Source organism: Vulpes vulpes, chromosome 11 (assembly GCF_048418805.1).
Source record: "Vulpes vulpes isolate BD-2025 chromosome 11, VulVul3, whole genome shotgun sequence".
Classification (NCBI taxonomy): Eukaryota; Metazoa; Chordata; class Mammalia; order Carnivora; family Canidae; genus Vulpes; species Vulpes vulpes.
The window spans coordinates 28,492,132-28,508,999 of record NC_132790.1 but is presented as its reverse complement, the minus strand read 5'-3'; the positions used below and the strand labels follow the sequence as shown (position 1 = coordinate 28,508,999).

Genomic DNA, 16,868 nt, shown 5'->3' with positions numbered 1-16,868 from the left:
GCACTATGGAATGGTGGTAGGGACCTGTGCTCTGGAGTCAGACCTATGTGCATCTGTGTCCTTGTTGTGTGACTTTGAATGTGTTACTTAACCTTCCTAAGTCCAGGTTTTGTGATCTGTTAGGTGGGGATAATCACCCTCCTTTCAAGGGCTATTTCAAGGATTATTTCAAGGATCAATTGGCCTCCCCAAGGCAGCTGAGGGACCAGTCAAATCAAATCTGGAAAGTACATGCGTGTTGCAGCAGAGTGATGAGCCTGGTGTGTCCAGAACATAAACCACCCAAGAGGTTTGGAGCCATGCTCTGTCATGACTCAGAAGAGATTTAGGGGAAGCTGCTACAAGTAAGGGGGTCCCTGCAGGGATGTAAGGAGGAGAGGGGCACGGTCAGATGCCACATGCGAGCACATCTCTCTCTTCCCCTCTCTCCCTCCCTCATTCTCTCTCCCCTCCCTACTGCCCCACGACCAAGCAAATGTTCCAACACACAGACCAACAGTGGTCAGATAGGAAGCCAGTGACCCATGACCTACCTTGTCCGCAATTTTGACAAAGAGACTGAATCCCTCTGAGGACTTGAGGAGCAGCCGGGCTGCAATGTTCTGGCAAAAGTCTTTGGCCCTAGTGCTGGACTCCACCTCAAAGGCCTGGGGAGTGGGGGGTAGGGAGGGATACTTGGCTCTGGCAAGGCCTCTGCTGGGGCTTCTTGCACCCCTCTGTCTGTGCCTGCAACAAGATTGAGCACCCTCCCCTCCCGGAGGGAACCCTCCATGTGAGGGGCTTCCCTATGGGTCTAGAGCTGGGCATGGCCTCTAAGAAAAGGAAAAAGCTAACTCCTGTCCAGATCTTTCCAGATTGTGTCCTCCCCAACCCTCCAAGTGGACTTGGCCTCTGCTTCCAGGGTTCCAGGGTTCTGGCCCATACAAGCATGGTGGTGGTGGCGGGCGGGGGGAGGGGGGGAGGCGGAAGGGGGGTTGAGAGGCCAGGGGAGCCCAGATGGGGAGGTGATTGGGAGGAGAGAAGAGGCTGGAGGAAGAAAAAAGCAAATTCCAGAAAGGGGAGGAAAGAAGAGAGAGGAGAAATAGTCTGGGGTAGGGGTGGGGAGGCACTGCTCCATGTAAGCTTCCACTGGAGGGATGGGAAGGATGTGTTAGTTTCTTGTCCTTATCACTAGAATCAGATCATGGCATTTCCAAGCCTCTAGCCTCTAGACAAATTTTAAAACTGCTTTTGAAACTAAAAGTTTCATTTCTGGAATCATTTATGTGAATGAGCCCCTGTGCTGAGGTGGGGCAGGGAGTGGAGGTCACAAAGAAGCCTGACCTACTGGGCATGATGGGAAGACAAATAGGACCTTTGGACAAGGAGACCTACAATCAGGTCAGGTGAGGAGGAAGAAAGGGGCGTGCAGGAAAGTGGGCTCAGGGCAATAGGGAGGCTTGGAGGGGTGGAGGCAGGTGGGCCTGTGCCCAGGTACAGGGCTTGCAGCAGGAAGGCAGCATCAGCACAGAGCACAGCTCAGAGGGAGGGAGCAATCTTCTCTGAGCCAGAGCCTCCTCAGAGACAGGGAAGAATGATTTTTTCAAGGAAGCTGCTGGAGACAATAGAAGGTCAGATCCGGAAGCCAAGATCTCCTGACCCAGAGAGTTTCTCTCAACTGAGCCCTGACTCTACTGAGGAGCAGGAGGGTGGGAGCAAATGTGTGGGTCCCTGTGTCCTCAGGGAGCCTGGTCCTTCAGGAGTGCCAGTGACCAAGAAGCCTGCAGCCCTCACCTCGTCGGTATCATCAGGAAAGTAGACCTTGTGGAAAATCTGGGTGGTTTTGTGCTGGATGGCCTCCACTTCCACCAGGTGTGGGGGGTACTTTCGGGACCCATTTCTGAAAACCAGGAGAGGGGTGGGGGGGGCTGTCAGGAGCCTGTTGGGTTCATGGGGCCATGGGGAGCAGGGAATAGAGGGAACTTTGGAGATTGACCCCGCTTCTAATTTTTTTTTTATTATTTATTTATGATAGTCATATATATAGAGAGAGGCAGAGACAAGGCAGAGATAAAGGCAGAGGGAGAAGGAGAAGCAGGCTCCATGCACCGGGAGCCCGACATGGGATTCGATCCCGGGTCTCCAGGATCGCGCCCTGGGCCAAAGGCAGGCGCCAAACCGCTGCGCCACCCAGGGATCCCTGACCCCGCTTCTAATTCCTGTCCACCACTTCCTACCAGGTGATGGTCACTTAACATCTCAAGGCTTCCAGTTCCTCAGCCATAGAATGAGAGGAGAATAGTACCCACCCCCAGGGCTGTGGAGGGAACGGAAGGAAGTGAAGGATGCAAGTGGCCTTTGCCGAATATGAAGTGCGGCCCAGGTGCCTGCCTCCCCAATAGGCTGGAAGGTATGCACCAGCCCCTCTGAGCAGCCAGACGCAAACAGCGTCCAGCATGGGCACTGTGTGCAACCTTTGGCGGGCTGACAGCCGTGGGACCCCAGGGACAGGTCCCACCTGCTCTGTGGGCACATCCTCATTCCCAAGGGACACCCGCAAGCTCAGGTTGGCTGGGAACACATGCCAGCACCTGCCCCAGGCTCTTTGCCCATTCCCTCTGCTCTCATGGGCTGCCGTACCTCAGGGCTTTCTGGAGGCGCTGCAGGCAGTCGATGGCGAGAGGGCAGTGCTTGCGGGACTGCAGGAAGCGCTGCACGTGGGGCAGGAGGATGTTGCTGGGCGGGAAGAGGCCCGTGCACAGCCAGAGCAGCTCCCAGCCTCGCTCCTCACTATACCTGCAGGAAGAGGGGTGGGGTCCAGTGGGGGTACCACAGGCCAGTCATGGGTCTGAGTCCCCCAAGGGGCTGCACATCCCTCGGCACCTCACCATGGCAGCACATGTCTGCCGTGACCCCCACCACTTCTCTGAAGACCCAACACAGACCCACCTCCCTGACAGCCGGATGGTCAGTGCTACTCAAAGTGTGGCTGGCCAACCCACACCGGGCCACACAGCAGCAACACGGAAGTAAGGTGCTCATGCCAGAATGTCAACCAAACACTCTTGGTTCAGCTAAGATTTTTTTTTCCTTAGCAAGACTTCCTTCCTATGAAGGAAGCAGTGTGAGATTTGTATTCTGGCAGAAGCTCTTTAGCTCATTCTTTGAGTGGCACAGTTAGACGGGTCCCTGGGCTCCTCGGGCACCACTCTGAGCTCCTTGGGCCTGACAGGAACGAAGCATAGAGGACTTCTAGAAGGAGGTGGCATTTGATCTAGGTTTTGAAGGCTGAGGCAAATTCGGATATGCAAGAAAGGAGATAACTGCTGGCTGTGGGCATAGCATGCATGAAGGTTTGGCAGCGTGAAAAGACCCAATATGTGGTTCAATGGTGGATTTTGTAAGAGGTGCAGAAAATGGCAAAGCTGAGGAGGGAGTTGAGGATCTAGTGTAAGGGGAGACGGTGGGGTTTCTCTCAGGTTCTGAGATGTAACCTGGGCCTGCCCTCCCGTTCCTGCTGCCATCCAGCCCAGCAGGGAGGAAGTGACACACTCTGGGACTCAATGCTGTCAGCCCATGAGCATTTTCAGCCAGAGCTTCCAACTGCCAGCCAGCACAGCACAGCCCATGCCAAGTTGGGGACACTTGCTCAAGAACAGAGTCTGCAGGCAGACAGTGGAGTCTGGGCTGGGGAGGGGTGTCCAGAGGAGGTTCAGGCAGGGAGTGGCAAGAAGTTTAGGAGGAGCTGGTGCTGTTAAATTTGGAGACAGCTTCAGAGGACACAGCCACCACCTCTGGGTTCTTGACCAGACTCCCTTGGGCCTTGAAGCAGAGGTGGGATGTAAGGGGGCCCTGAGGGCAAATCCCAGCCCTGAGCAAGGAAGGACTGCTGCCAGGCAGGGCCAGCTGCTGCCTGGGGAGGGAGAGAGCTCCCTGTCATGGTGGGTAGAGGACCTTTCAGATGCCCTTCAGCTGTGAGCACTAGAGGGGAACCCGCCCCTCTCCCTCACCTGCCCCCACAACCCACCTGATGTGGTTGTCAGTCAGCTGCTTCAGGATCTGCACATACACCTCATCCTTGAGAGGCTCAGCCTTTAGGGAACCCTCAAAGATCTGGTCGGTGAGCTCATTGACAGAGCGCATCCTCTTGGATGGGTAGTCGCCCATGTACTTGAGCATGGGTGAGGAGCCGTCAAGGAAAGGCTTGTGACCAATGGGGGAACACTGGCCCAAGAGGCCACACTCTCTAATAGGGTCTGCCCCTACCCAACTGTGTGGCCCTGGGCCTCTGACCACTCACTCAACCCTCCCACCCTGCTCTCCATGCCTACTGCCCTCCCTCTCCTCAACTTCTCTGGCCACCTCTTCACCACTGATCCCACATCAGCCCAGGTCCTCATCCACATCCAAAGTCCTCACAGCAACCAGGTGAATGTTCCAGATCATAGCCTTGACGGTGCCACCTCACTGCTTAGGGGCTCCTCATGGCCTTGGACTACAGTCCAAGCTTCTCAACAGAGCTTGGGAACCCTTTGTTAGTCAGCCCACATCTTCAGATTTCCTTCTATACCTCTGCTCTCCACCTGTGCTGAATCATTTTGTGATCCTGGGCCTTTGGGCATGCTCATTCTGACTGGAACACTCCCCATCTACCTCCCCTTTGACTGACTAGGGCCTACTCAGTCTTCAGGTCTCAGCCCAGATACCCCTTCTTCCAAGGAGGCCATCCTGGCCTCCTCCAGGCCCACATCAGTTCACTGTGGCCTGGCCCCCATCAGTGTGCCCTTTCAGCTGTAAGTACCATGAGGCCAGGGCCTGGGTCTGCTCACAACTATGTCTCCATGCCTGGCCTAGCACATGACGATGGACATGTCTATGGATGGAATAACAGAGTCAGAGGAGATAATGGATGAGGCATCCCCTTGCACGCTGTAAGGTGCCAGGCAAATGGATCCACATCCCTCCACACTGTCCAGGACCCAACTGGCCCTTCCGTCAGAAGGAAGTAGGTATCTGGATAAAAACCCTAGAGGCAGGGGCCCAGCACCACCCACCGACCTTGGGGTTCCCCCTCCTTGTGGCCCCTGCCCTGCCCTTCCACGGTGACCACCCCTGCAGGTGTGGATATCTATGAAGGCCATACAGGCCTCCTGCGAGAGCTCCTCACTACCCAGGATCTTCTTGAGCAGAGCCTGCTTGAGCGGCTCCCGTGTGTGACTCCACAGCCGGTCCTTGCCACGGGCTTTGGACACCATCACCCGGCTCAGCGTGTGCTTGGGTGGGGGCCTGATGCAGCACAGTCAGCACTGACTGACCCCCAAGTTGTAAGACCCACTCCTACCCCACTTGTAAATGGAGGCTGAAGGCCCCACTCCTCCCTGATACACTGGGTGACCTGGGGTGGGTCACCTGGCCTCCCTGGAAAGACAGCCTGGCCCACCTCCACAGCCTCCTCCCCTCTGTTCCTCTCTGCTCCAGCCTTGGCATGTGCCACCTACAGCATTCCTCCACCTGGGGCATCCCCTGCCCAGCTCAGCCGCCACCTCCTCCAGGAAGCCTGTCCTCTGTCTCCACCCCAACCCCAGCCTCCCCATCACAACACTGGGCACACGGAATCACAGCTGCCCAGTTTCGAGCCTATCTCCCCACCAGGGCTGTGAGTCAGTGAGGAAGGTGCAGGCATGAGTGCCCAGGACCCGATATCTTAAATAAAGGAAGGATAAAATGACATAAAGAAGGGTCATCTCAATAGACAGAAACTGCCCTCCTGCTCCCTCTGACCCAGGCCCTGCTCATAGACAAGAGCATCACAGGGCAACCCCAACACACCGACTGGAGTAGCAGAAGCCTAGAGCTCACTTTCTGGGTCCCCCGCTATCCTTTCCCCATCACCTGAAATAGTCATAGGAGAATTCCTCCAGCGTGTAGGGCTTGGCGCGGACCTCAGGCTCTGCTGTGCGCAGCTGCAAGAGCCGGATGACGTCCTGTCTCTGGTCAGGGGTCATGGTGACCAGGGCCTAGAGACCAAGAGACAAGGGTCTGAGGTCAGCTCTTCATGTGTGGCCCCCAAGATCAACACAGTCAAGCCCAGAGCTTTCTGGAGTGGGGAAGATTGCCTGCCATGGGGATGACCCTCACCCCATGGTGACCCTGGGAGCCCTTTTGCTGATTGTGATCTCTGAGGTTACTGCTGTCTCCATCATGCTGCACTCAGGATCCTTTCCTTAACACTCCATGTCTGAACCAGGTTGGGTCAGTCAGAAAGCCTGGATGAAGCAGGGGGATGTGTAGTGTGAGAACTGCCCAGTCAACAGTCTAGCTCAGCAGCTGCCTGGAAAGCCAGGCTTAAGTCTTCAGTGCTGTGATCCAGAAGAACCACGGCCTCCCCTCCCTGCTCTGCCCGCACTGCCTTTTCAGATAGTGCGAGGTGATGTCTCCCTACCCACTCTCCTCCCAGCCCTCGCCCTCAGCAGTTCCTCATTTGATGCAGTTTCTAGGCCACTCCCCACCCAGCACCGGTTTGACAGCTTCCCCAACTTGAAGTTGGTGGTCCTGTGAGACCCCCAGATCATCTTCACAGAACTGCAGAACTGAATCTATTTTAATTCCTCACTCCATTTTACAGATACAGGGAGAAGACAGAGAGAGGCCCAGAGGAGACTCCCATCCATCTGCCACCCCCAAGCCACATACCACAATTTCCCGCGGTGGCAGGGTGACAGTGGGCATGACATACACGCAATCAGTGGGGAAGTCCCCACGCTGCTTGGTTCTCTCATTGATGCCGTTGGCCCAGCCTGAGTTCATGACCTGCTCCCCTGTGTCATGGTCCAGGATGATGAGGTCTCCCTTGGCAAAGCTGAGGAAACCCGACTCCTCCCCCGCTGGGAGGTGGAGGTGAGCAGGGCCATGTGGGGGCAGAGAGAGGCTGGATTGGAACATCTTTATTTGGGTTGATGACCTATAAGCTGTTCCTCCCGCACTGAATAACTGAGGCCCTATCCCTCTCCTGCGTGCTCACTGGTCACCCTGCCTCTACCCTGCCATAGCCCTTCACCAGACATGGCCATTGGCACGGGCCACTCCTCTGCTCGAAAGCCCACCATCCTCAGCATGCTCACAAGGCTATTGTGGGCTGGATTTCCTGACTTCTTCCACTTCACTTCTTGCCCTTCCTCCCTAACCTCACCCCTTCCAGCCAAACCATACCATCTGCGCTTCCCAGACACACCTGCTTTCTCCAGCCTCTGTACTCGGTTTGTGCTCTCCTCCCTGCCTCAAACACTCTGCCCACACATACCTCCTCCCCGAACCCCAGGCTATGTGGGGGCCTCCCCTCCAGATTCCCAGCATCTCTGGGCTTCCCTGGTCACTGCCCTGTCCCAGGGACTGTCACTTTCCAGCCCCTCTCCCCACTGAGAGTACGGCCAGGGTCCATTTTATTTCTGTCCTTTCCAGAATTTATTTCTGTCCTCTCCTCTGCCCAGAGATTAGGAGACCTGGGGTGTGCTCAGTCAGGGGGCGGTTACTGCTGTTCTCATCTACAGTTGGTGGGTATTTGGAGACTGAGGAGGAACCCCTGACGTCACCTGGAGAAGGTGACAGGTGATAAGCATGAAAGGACCAGGAGAGGACAATGCCCCATGGGGCACAGGTGGAAGGTACAGAGTCTGACCAGGTGGAGCCGAGGGCATCTGGGGAAGGGTGGTAACAGGCACTGGCAGTCCTGAGTGCCTGGTGATCTGCTTGGTGCCCCTGACCCCGGTACCTGGCGGCCTGTGCCAGGAGCCACTCACCAGGGTTGGGGTTGTCCTGCAGGGCCACCACGTACTTAGACCTCTTCCGGAGTCCTTCCAGGAAGGTGACCACTAGGTCACGGATGTCCTCAGCGTTGCTGGAGGTAAAGGTGTACTCATCCCCCTTGATGGTAGCCAGCGTGAAGCTGGGAGCTACCAGTTTTGCTCCCCTGCAGGACCAACACGGAGAACAGGGCCCAGCCGGGGTCAGTCCTGCCCAGCCCGAGTGAGGCGCAGCACAGCCCAGATCAGAGCAGCCCAGCGAGAGCAAGACACGGCACTCCCTGAAGGAGACCAAGGCCAGCCCAGTCAGACACGGCCCAGCCAGGGTCAGACGCAGCTCGGCCTGAGTCAGACATGGCCCTGCCGAAGTCACACACAGTCCGGAGCAAGGCCTGCAAGAGCCCAGCCTTGTTCCCCTTTGCTGTCTAATTCCTACTCACCCTTTAGATCTCAGCCTAGATATTGCTTCCTCCAGGAAGTCCTCCTTGCCCTCCCACAGCCCTCATCACATTGGTCCTTGCTTTAAAATAGCCTGTTCCATGTCTATCTCATCTCTCAACTGAAGGAAGCTGCAAGAAGGCAAGGCCTGTCTTCATCCCCTGTGCCTAGCACATGCCTGGTCAGAGTTGGACATGCCCGGCCCCAGCACACATCAGACACTGCCCAGAGGCACTCCGGTAAGCCTCGGATCACTGGGGGAGGGCCTGCTGAGAACAGCAGTTTATTCCAAGATATCCCCTACCCCTGCACTGCTCTAGTGTGTCTACAGCTTTCAGTTTATAAAGAATTCTCCCATTGATCTCACCACTGTAGGGAAGTACTAACAGCTGTTTGAGGGACAAAGGGCATGGAGGGGAGTCCCACTTGGGCCCCTGAATCCCAGGCAAGGCTCTTTCTGTACACAGTTGACTGCCCCTGACTGTCCTCCTAGCCACCCACACCCATTTCTGAATGACCATTAACACCCCATAAAGACCCACTGCCCCGATCAGCAGGGAGGCGCCTGAAACAGTACAGCACAAGCTGCTCCAGCACATGTGACCATGACAGCTCCCTGCATGTCTCTGCACCACAGTGATATTCCTGTATGAGGCCACGGCTCCCCCTCAGAGGCCCCTGTGACCCCCAGGAAAGCTCCAGGAGCCCTCTCCTTTCCCTTCTATCTGTGCGTCCATCTGCCTCTCTTTGCTTCAGACAGCACTGAATCAGGACACAGGGTTTGACACCCCTCTGCCACTGGTCTTTGTACAGCTTTGGACAAATCCCTGCTCTGCACTAAAGTGCAGTGTGGGAGGGGTCAGACTAACCTACTGCTGGACACGGCCATGATCTCGGGGAAGGACAGCTCCAGGAGCACCTGCTCCTGCTCATCCACAAAGTAGACACCTGTCCAGTTGACCGCCACGATAACGTCATTCTTGGGGAGGCTGGGGCCTGCGGCAGAGACCATGGCAGTGAGAGGCAGGTGGCCCCGCTCACAGCCCAGCCCTCCCCAGTCCTCATACCCACTAGGGAGGTAGCGAGGGGGAACATACTGACTTTCATTTACAAATGGGGAAACTGAGCCTCGGAGAGCACAACCTCCCTAGAAGTCAAAATTCAAAGGGCAGTGGGAAGAGAGCCCTGAAATCAGGAAATTCACCTAGCCCTGAAAGACCCAGCCCTGCCTCCGGTCTTTCTGCAGCTCTGGACAGGTCCCTGCCCTGGAGTGAGGTGGACTATAGAGAGAGGGTCGACTGAGCCCCAAGGTTCCCTCCAGCTAGATATTTGGTGATTCTACGAAGCCCAGCACCAGCATGGAGCCTGGCATGGAGCTGATGCCCAGTAATTCGGACCCAAGGATGGCTGAGCCAATGGCCTGGTGTGGATTTGTTTCCATTACATCCATGCCCTGCTTCAGAGTCAGCCCAGCCTATACTCTGGACTGCCTGCTTCCGTATATAGTAGGTGCTTAATTATCCTAGCAGTCATTCAGTTGTTTAATGCAGAGTGTTGCTGAGTACCTGGACTATGGGGAGGCAGGACCCCCTCTGTGCATTGACCTGGAAAGATGAGCAACCCTCCCGGCAGGAACCCAGATGGCTGGGGACATTGGCTCAGGCCATCCCTTCCTTCCACTGTGGGCTAGAGCCATGGGGTGAGGGGTGGGAGAGGGCATGGAGGAAGATGGGGAGGCAGGAGGACTGAGGGAGTACCTGAAAATTTGTAGGCTTCATAAAACCTGGAGAAGAGCAAAGGCCACTTGAAACGGGCATAATTGACCACATCCTCTTTGACCTTCTGGGCATCAGTCCTCCTCTGGGCATAAATCCCCTGGAGGGGCATGGACAGGGGAAGAAAGACTTCATAGAAGCTCTGTCTGGAAATCCAGTGTCTGTGCCCCCAAGCCAGGAGTAGCCCTGGAATCATGGTACCCTCCTGTGCTCGTGGCCTTGTCCTGAGCCATCAGCCCACAGTCACCTCCATCACTCCACAGGTCCCACCTGCAGGGAGCTCCCAGTGCAGCTGGGACGGAAAAGCCCACAGTTGCAGCCAGCATGTGTGCAACCCCGAAGTTGTGGGTGGGTGGAAAGCACCTGGGACACGTGTGCCAGACCAGGAGGAGGGAGTGAGGAAAGTTGCAGCACAGGGAAGGGATGGAGCAGCCAGGAGATAATGCAAAGCTGCTGGCAAGAAACTAAAGCACTAGCATTTCATTATCTAAAGATATCCCTCGGAGCCCTGTTAAGAACTTGGTGGTGTTGGAGCAGAATTGAAGGGATGTATCAAAATGAACTCCATAGTGTTTATCGTCTATGGACTCAAACATGGACAAAGACACATGTGCATGCCGTGTGCTGGGAGGGCCCGGAGCAGTGCTCTTCCAGGAGGGGACAAGGGTCAGAAGAAATGGCACGTGCCTACTCGGAGAGAGAGGATCATAAAGCAAATGCAGCACGTTAACACCTGGTGAGTCTGGGTGAAGTGGAGGGGTATATGCTTCTAGGTTTTTGAACTTGTAATTTCTCCATAAGTTCAAAATTGTTCCAGATGAAAATGTTTCTACCCCTCTGACCCTAAAAACCATGCTAACTCACAGCTCTACAGCTAACTTGTATACTCCACGAGAAGACAGGTCCAGGGATGTGACTCCCACAGGCCAACAGGCTCTGGTCCAAGGGGGAGACATGGCAAGCTCAGCTGTGGGCTCTGAAGGGCAGAGACCACCTCTGTCCTCTTCACATTTGTGTCCCCATGGTGAGCACCCCAAACAGAACAAATTAATGAGCAATGGTACCTAGTCTGGAATGTTCCATGTGCCATGTGCATGATGGCAGTGAACACAGAGGAGGCCCTGGGGGAAGTCAGAGGGACAGAAGCTGTTTGGGAGGTGGAATGGATGGGCTTCAGTGGCTGACAAGGTGGGACAAATGAGGGACAAGACATTGCCTGGACAGAGAGACAGAGGGGTGGAGGGAAAACATGTATTTCCTCTGGAAGGGACGGGAGGTGGAGGAGGACCTGGTGGGGGAGCCAGGCCCAGAGGTAGAGAGGGTGCAGGGCAGGTTCAGGGAAGAGTGGAGGCTTGTGGGCAGCTCACCAGGGAAGGCACAGAGGGTTAGGGAAGAGGGCGTGCAGTGTAGAAGGGTGAAAGACTGCTGGTCTGCAGAGCTCCTCGGCAACTTGTGTGCAGAGATGACTCTGGTCTTACACAATGAGGGCCAGGAGGTGAGGAGCCTGCAGGTCCCCTCGAGCAGCCACACCACCCCTCCTCTACTAGTTGGGCAGGCCCCTTAGCTTGGAAGGGAGCTACCCAGGGCTCGTTACCTGGGGACTCAAACAAGGAGGCCGACGGGGTCTGTACCTAAAGTTCCCCAGGCAGGAAGCTGGGCCCGAGCTCTTTTAGACAGAAAAGAGGGTGCATTTCCTAGAAGCTCTTCCAGCATGCACCAACACCCCCGAGCCGTAGGTCTAGCAAGTGGCTGCTGCCAGGCCAGGAGGAGCGGGGCCCCCAATATCCTTCGACCCATGGTTTCTCTTATGAGGCTACAGGGTTGGATCTGATCCGTCTCAGTGTCCCTGGCACCAGCCCAGAGTAGACAGCATAAGACACAAGTGAACTGATATCCATGGTGGAGGAAGGCTGCTTAGGAGGCGGGAGGTAAAGGGTGCCATCCTGTCTCCCAGCAACCCTGCAGACAGTGAGGGCTGTGACCCTTTTGATTGGCTGGGTCCTTGCCTCTCAGCCCAGGTCACCAGAGAGCCCCTCCTTCAAGACCCTGCCCCACCCTCCTACCTTCTTGTGGGCAGCAATGGCCAGCTGGGCCCACTTCTCAAGCGTCTTCAGGGGCGTGATCTCGCGATCCGGGATATAGGTGGGCACAAGGTTTAGGAGGCGCTCCAGGATCATCTCGGAGCCATAGTCCACAAAGTACTGCTGGGAGGCCAGCTCGGCCAGATCATCCTCCTAGGTGGAGAGAGTGGGGAGGGTGCTATTCACACACCCTCTGGGAAGCCCTTCCAGACCACTGAGGCCCCCAGGGCCCTGCCTCCTACAGCTGTTGACCAGCCTTTGGGAAACCGTGCACTCACGGACTCCCCAGAAGTTCTTGTCTGCTTGGTGGAACCATGAGATCCCTGAGGGCAGAGCCACACCTCTGCCTTCTCCCGCGTCACCTCAGCACCAGCACAGATGCACATGAGCTGACCCTGAGAGGTCAGCCAGTCCGCTGGGAATGTGGTGGTTGACCCAGAGACAGCATCTGGGGCTGACAGGCTTCCCTGGAGAAGGGGGGTACCTGGGTACTGCTGGTACTGTCAAAGGGAAGGGGGGCATCCCATTACCATCTCCATCACCATCACCCCCCAACCCTGGGATGGTCCAAGTAGTGAATGGCAAGGAGGTTATGCTACAGAGGCTTCAGAGGACCAGATGATGGGTACTGGGCATTTGCCCCTTCCCTGCCTAGAATGCCACAGCAGGCAGCCCTGGTGATATATGCTTGGGGCTCATTGGGGTTTTGGCAGAAGAGGCCAAAGAGAAAGGCTCTTGGGTATCTTGAAGGCAGTAGATGTTTCCTAGCCAGTTCAAAGCATTTCAGAATTTTAATAACTGACATGGCTGTACTCATGCATTCTGTGAAGGTATTAGCTCACCACCACCATGATCACCAACACCATTGCCACCATCACCAACTTGGTACCATCCTGGGCCACTAACTGTCCCCCCCATCACCAACACCATGATTATCACCACTGCCCTTGCCACCATCAGCTCCACCATCACCACCACTGCCACCAACAACCACCACCTTCATTTCCATCACCTCCATCCTTATCCCCCCATCACAATCACCAGTAGAATCATAGGCACCATAAGAACCATCATCACTACCATCAAAAATAAAATAACACAATACGAGTTACTCCATATCACTCCTGTCCTTAGAAGGAGACTAACAGAGTACACATTTACAAACTCTGGTCTAAACGAGTAGATCTCTTACTCCTTTAGAACAAGGTTTTCTGGATGAAAGCAGAACAATACAGCATGTTCTGAAGCACAGAGGCTGTACCATGCACAAGCCCTGCAGCAGAGTAGAAGACCTTCCACCAGCAGAGTTCCCACTAGTCTTCAAAGCCCTTGCTCCCCAAGGCAGTGTTGCTCTAGAGGAAGCCTCAACCAGGCTAACCTCCACATACGCTAATGGTGGGTCATAGACAGTAACATTCAGCCCAAATTTGAAAACGGAGGGCTGTGAGCTAAACAGGCTCAGGCAGGAGACTCGCCCCGCAGTCACTCACCTTCTCACACCTGTACTCCCCAAACTTGACCCCTCGCACCACCTGCTGGTAGATGAGGTTGGTGGCCACATTGTCTTCGGAGGGGTTGTGCCAGGGCGTGAAGACCTCTTTGCGAAAGAAGAGCCTCCAGGGGGCATTGCGTTCCTGGGCACCCTGCTCCTTGGCATACTGTTCACACTGGGAGATGGCATCCATGACGTGGTCACTGCCACTGCCCAGGGAGGACACCTGAGGGCACAGGGCTGGAGGTCAGTGAGCAGAAAGGTGAGCAGGCAGGGAAGGACTTAGAAAGACCCACCAACTCTCCTGGAGCAAGTGGAAAACTGAGACTCAGAAAGGCAGGGACATGTCCAGATGACCCAAGAACCAGACCAGACCTCTGGACCCCAGCCGTGGGCTCTGAGTCAGCACAGCCAAATGGGCATTCCCATTTCCTAGAGTAAGCCTTGTGTGAAATGATGGACAAATGGTCACTGAAAACACAAGAGGCATCTGTAAGTGAGAAAAATTCAGGCACTCTGTTGGACAACATGGTTCTGTCCCTGGACCTGCCTGAGTGGGGAGTGGAGGGCGGACACCTCTGCTGCATGTGATGTTGCTGAGTGTAGAAGCAAAATCACACATCCCCCGGCCCAGGTGTGCCCAGGGTTGCAGACACTCCAGGTGGTCACTAACAAGTGAACAGAAACCACCAGAGAAACCTGACAGTAATTTATATTCCCATTTGCAAATGAGAAAACTGAATCTCAGAGAGCCAGGTAGCTGCATGCTCCCCCGGTCTCTGTCATGTTATTTCTCTGGTACCAAGGAAGAGTTGACTCAGCCCAGGTACACTGACAGAAGGGAGCCCTAGGTCTCCATCTACACTGTGCTGGCAGGCTTCTAGGTGCTCTCCACAGTCCTAATGAGTTGGGCAGAGGCAGAGTTACCAGTGGCTGAAAGGAAATGAAGGCTCTGGAAGATAGGCAACTGCCCAAGATTGTCTGGAATCAATGCGTGGCAGACAGACGGAAGAGGAGCCAGGGCGGTGCCCGGAGGGGGCGCTGCAGGGTGGCCGTACCTTATCAAACAGGGCAATGTAGAGGGAGAAGCCAAAGCGGTCCTTGAGCGAGATCTTGTCAGCCAGTGCATTGCAGAGCTCCTTGGCCGTGGTTGCCGAGTCGGTCAGCAGCGTCTTGGTGGTCCCATCCATGAATGTCACAGGCAACATGATGGGCTTCTTGGACTTGGTGGCCTGAAAATGACCAAAGAGGGTCTATGGGGATCTTTTCACTTCAGATCAGTTCATACCCTGCAGGTTCCTGGCTCCCTGCTCCCCAAGGAGGCAGAGCTGCCCCACAGCCTTGGACCCCAGCATCTCACCAAGACGCCACCTGTGGCTGGTCGCAGGCACCCAGGGGGCCCCACGGTGTTCCCCGCCCTGACAGACCTGAGCCTGGGCACTGGGGCCAGGAGGCTGGGCACTGCCACAGGCCAGGGGCTTCTGCCCTCACATTGTGCAACCATCACAAGACCCTGTGAAATGAGTAGCATTATTGCTGTTACAGAGAAAGCTATTAAGACACAGCGGGAACCCCCTGCCCAAGTCACTCTGATTATAAAACAGATGGGAGTCCATTGGGTGCTTTTCTGTTCCAACAGCCTGGGATTCCAGAACTTGAAGAACCATAGAATCCTAAGGCAGGGAATGTTTCTGGGACACTGAAGCGCACTACACACACACACACACACACACACACACACACACACACGCGCTCGCGTGCCTGGGTGGGGCCATGGGCCATACCTGCAGCTCCAACCAGCTGGGTGGCTGTGTCCGTGTCCCGTTGACGAAGGTCCTTCTGAGCCGCTCCTCGCAGTATGGTGCGTAGCCAGGTGGTCCCCCGTGGATGAAGTTGCGCAGGTACTACAGACAGACCAGCTGAGGGGCCTCCTCTCCAGCCTCCCCCGGAGACCATCACAGCAGCCTCAGCAGGTCTCCTACTTCCAGCCCTCCTACCACACTGCGGACCTGCTCCAGGCCCAGCCACCCACGCCTCTCCCCTGCTCCCTGGGCTCCACCCTGCTGCCTTTGGGATCAAGTCCATGCATCTCAGGTGGAGCAAGGCCACCCCTACCTACCTTGCCCCACCTACCATTCCCCCTCTCTTTACCTAGCCTAACTGCTCCTTCTTCTTTAGGGCCCACCTCCCTGACTCCTGACTGGGTGAGCACTTTCCCCCTCACAGCGCTGGCAGGTTGGGTTGGCTCTGCCGTGACCTGCCCTGTCTCTGTGTCCCCAGCGCTCAGGGCCTGGCACTGAGGCACAGTCAAGAGAGTGGCCTGAGACCAACCGAAATGCCTGCTCCAGGACTGTGAGGGGAGGGTCCAGGGAATGCTGTCAAATTCAGTCTCCTCATTAATAAAGAGAGGCTGAAGGGAGAAGAGAGTGGAGGGCTGGGAGCCCAGGAGGAAGGTGGAGACAAGGCAGCGGGAAGTGCAGGCCCAGAGGAGATGGCCCAGGCCAGGCCTCACTGCCAAGCTCCCGAGCTTCCTCCCCTTGCTCCCTCCTCTGATGCCCTTCCCGCCACAGGAGGCCAAGCCCCCCTACCTTAACGAACTTCTCGGAGGGGGCGAAGCAGCCCACACAGAGAGACACGAGGATCCAGCCCCGGGCATAGCTGCTCTTGGAGGGGTTGTGAGTAAGCTGCTTGCTGATCTGGCAGTAGATCTCATCCCTAGGCAGGTGGGGAAGTAAGGGGGGGGTGGGGAGCCAATCCGGAGCTCCCACAGGGCGGCCACAGATGGGACACCAGCTCTTCTCTCCAACTTGCCCAAGACCACCCGGGGCAGGGGCCGTGGGGCTGGCTGGGGAAGGCTGCGGAGCCACCCGGGAGGCAGGCTCATCAGGCACGGAGCATGTTCCTGACTCCAATCCAGATCCACAGCCAGGTCCCCATGATCCAGAGAGGGGGGTGCCTCCTGCTTGGGGCACAGTGGCCACAGCTACTGTTGAGCACTTTGATGAGAAGCACTGTCCCTTCCTTGTCCCTCACCAGCCGGGTGGCCTGGGCAGGTGAGTTCCCCTCTCGGAGCCCAGGCCATAGTCTCGGAGCCCAGCAGGTACAATTTCTGCTGACGGCAACGGAAGGGCACAAACAGCAACCACATCCGGGGAGCTTGGAGTGGGTTGGAGCTTTGACTTGCACTTGATATATTTCCATAATGTTTAAATACGGTATTTAAGTGGCCGTGCGTTACTTTTGTAATCAGATCAAAGCAATGAAGCTAGTTTTTGGTTTTGTTTTGCTTTCACTTTAAAGGGAA

General features: G+C 55.9%; 1 protein-coding gene across 3 annotated transcripts in view; it reads right to left on the bottom strand.

Moving 5' to 3' along the window:
- MYO7A (myosin VIIA) overlaps nt 1–16,868 on the bottom strand; it is an 85,044-nt gene that overhangs the window by 8,216 nt on the left and 59,960 nt on the right. For 2 of the 3 annotated variants that reach the window (XM_072725980.1, XM_026010431.2), the window contains 15 exons: nt 16,153–16,279; nt 15,349–15,468; nt 14,623–14,796; nt 13,563–13,790; nt 12,055–12,225; nt 9,974–10,091; nt 9,086–9,212; nt 7,776–7,945; nt 6,673–6,863; nt 5,872–5,996; nt 5,108–5,265; nt 4,007–4,160; nt 2,620–2,775; nt 1,774–1,879; nt 534–647 (listed from right to left, as the gene is read on the bottom strand). In XM_072725980.1, the coding sequence (XP_072582081.1) occupies nt 534–647; nt 1,774–1,879; nt 2,620–2,775; nt 4,007–4,160; nt 5,108–5,265; nt 5,872–5,996; nt 6,673–6,863; nt 7,776–7,945; nt 9,086–9,212; nt 9,974–10,091; nt 12,055–12,225; nt 13,563–13,790; nt 14,623–14,796; nt 15,349–15,468; nt 16,153–16,279 (2,239 nt within the window). Of the gene's footprint in view, nt 1–533; nt 648–1,773; nt 1,880–2,619; nt 2,776–4,006; nt 4,161–5,107; nt 5,266–5,871; nt 5,997–6,672; nt 6,864–7,775; nt 8,060–9,085; nt 9,213–9,973; nt 10,092–12,054; nt 12,226–13,562; nt 13,791–14,622; nt 14,797–15,348; nt 15,469–16,152; nt 16,280–16,868 lie in introns of all 3 variants that reach the window. The other variant, XM_072725979.1, reaches the window with a different exon arrangement.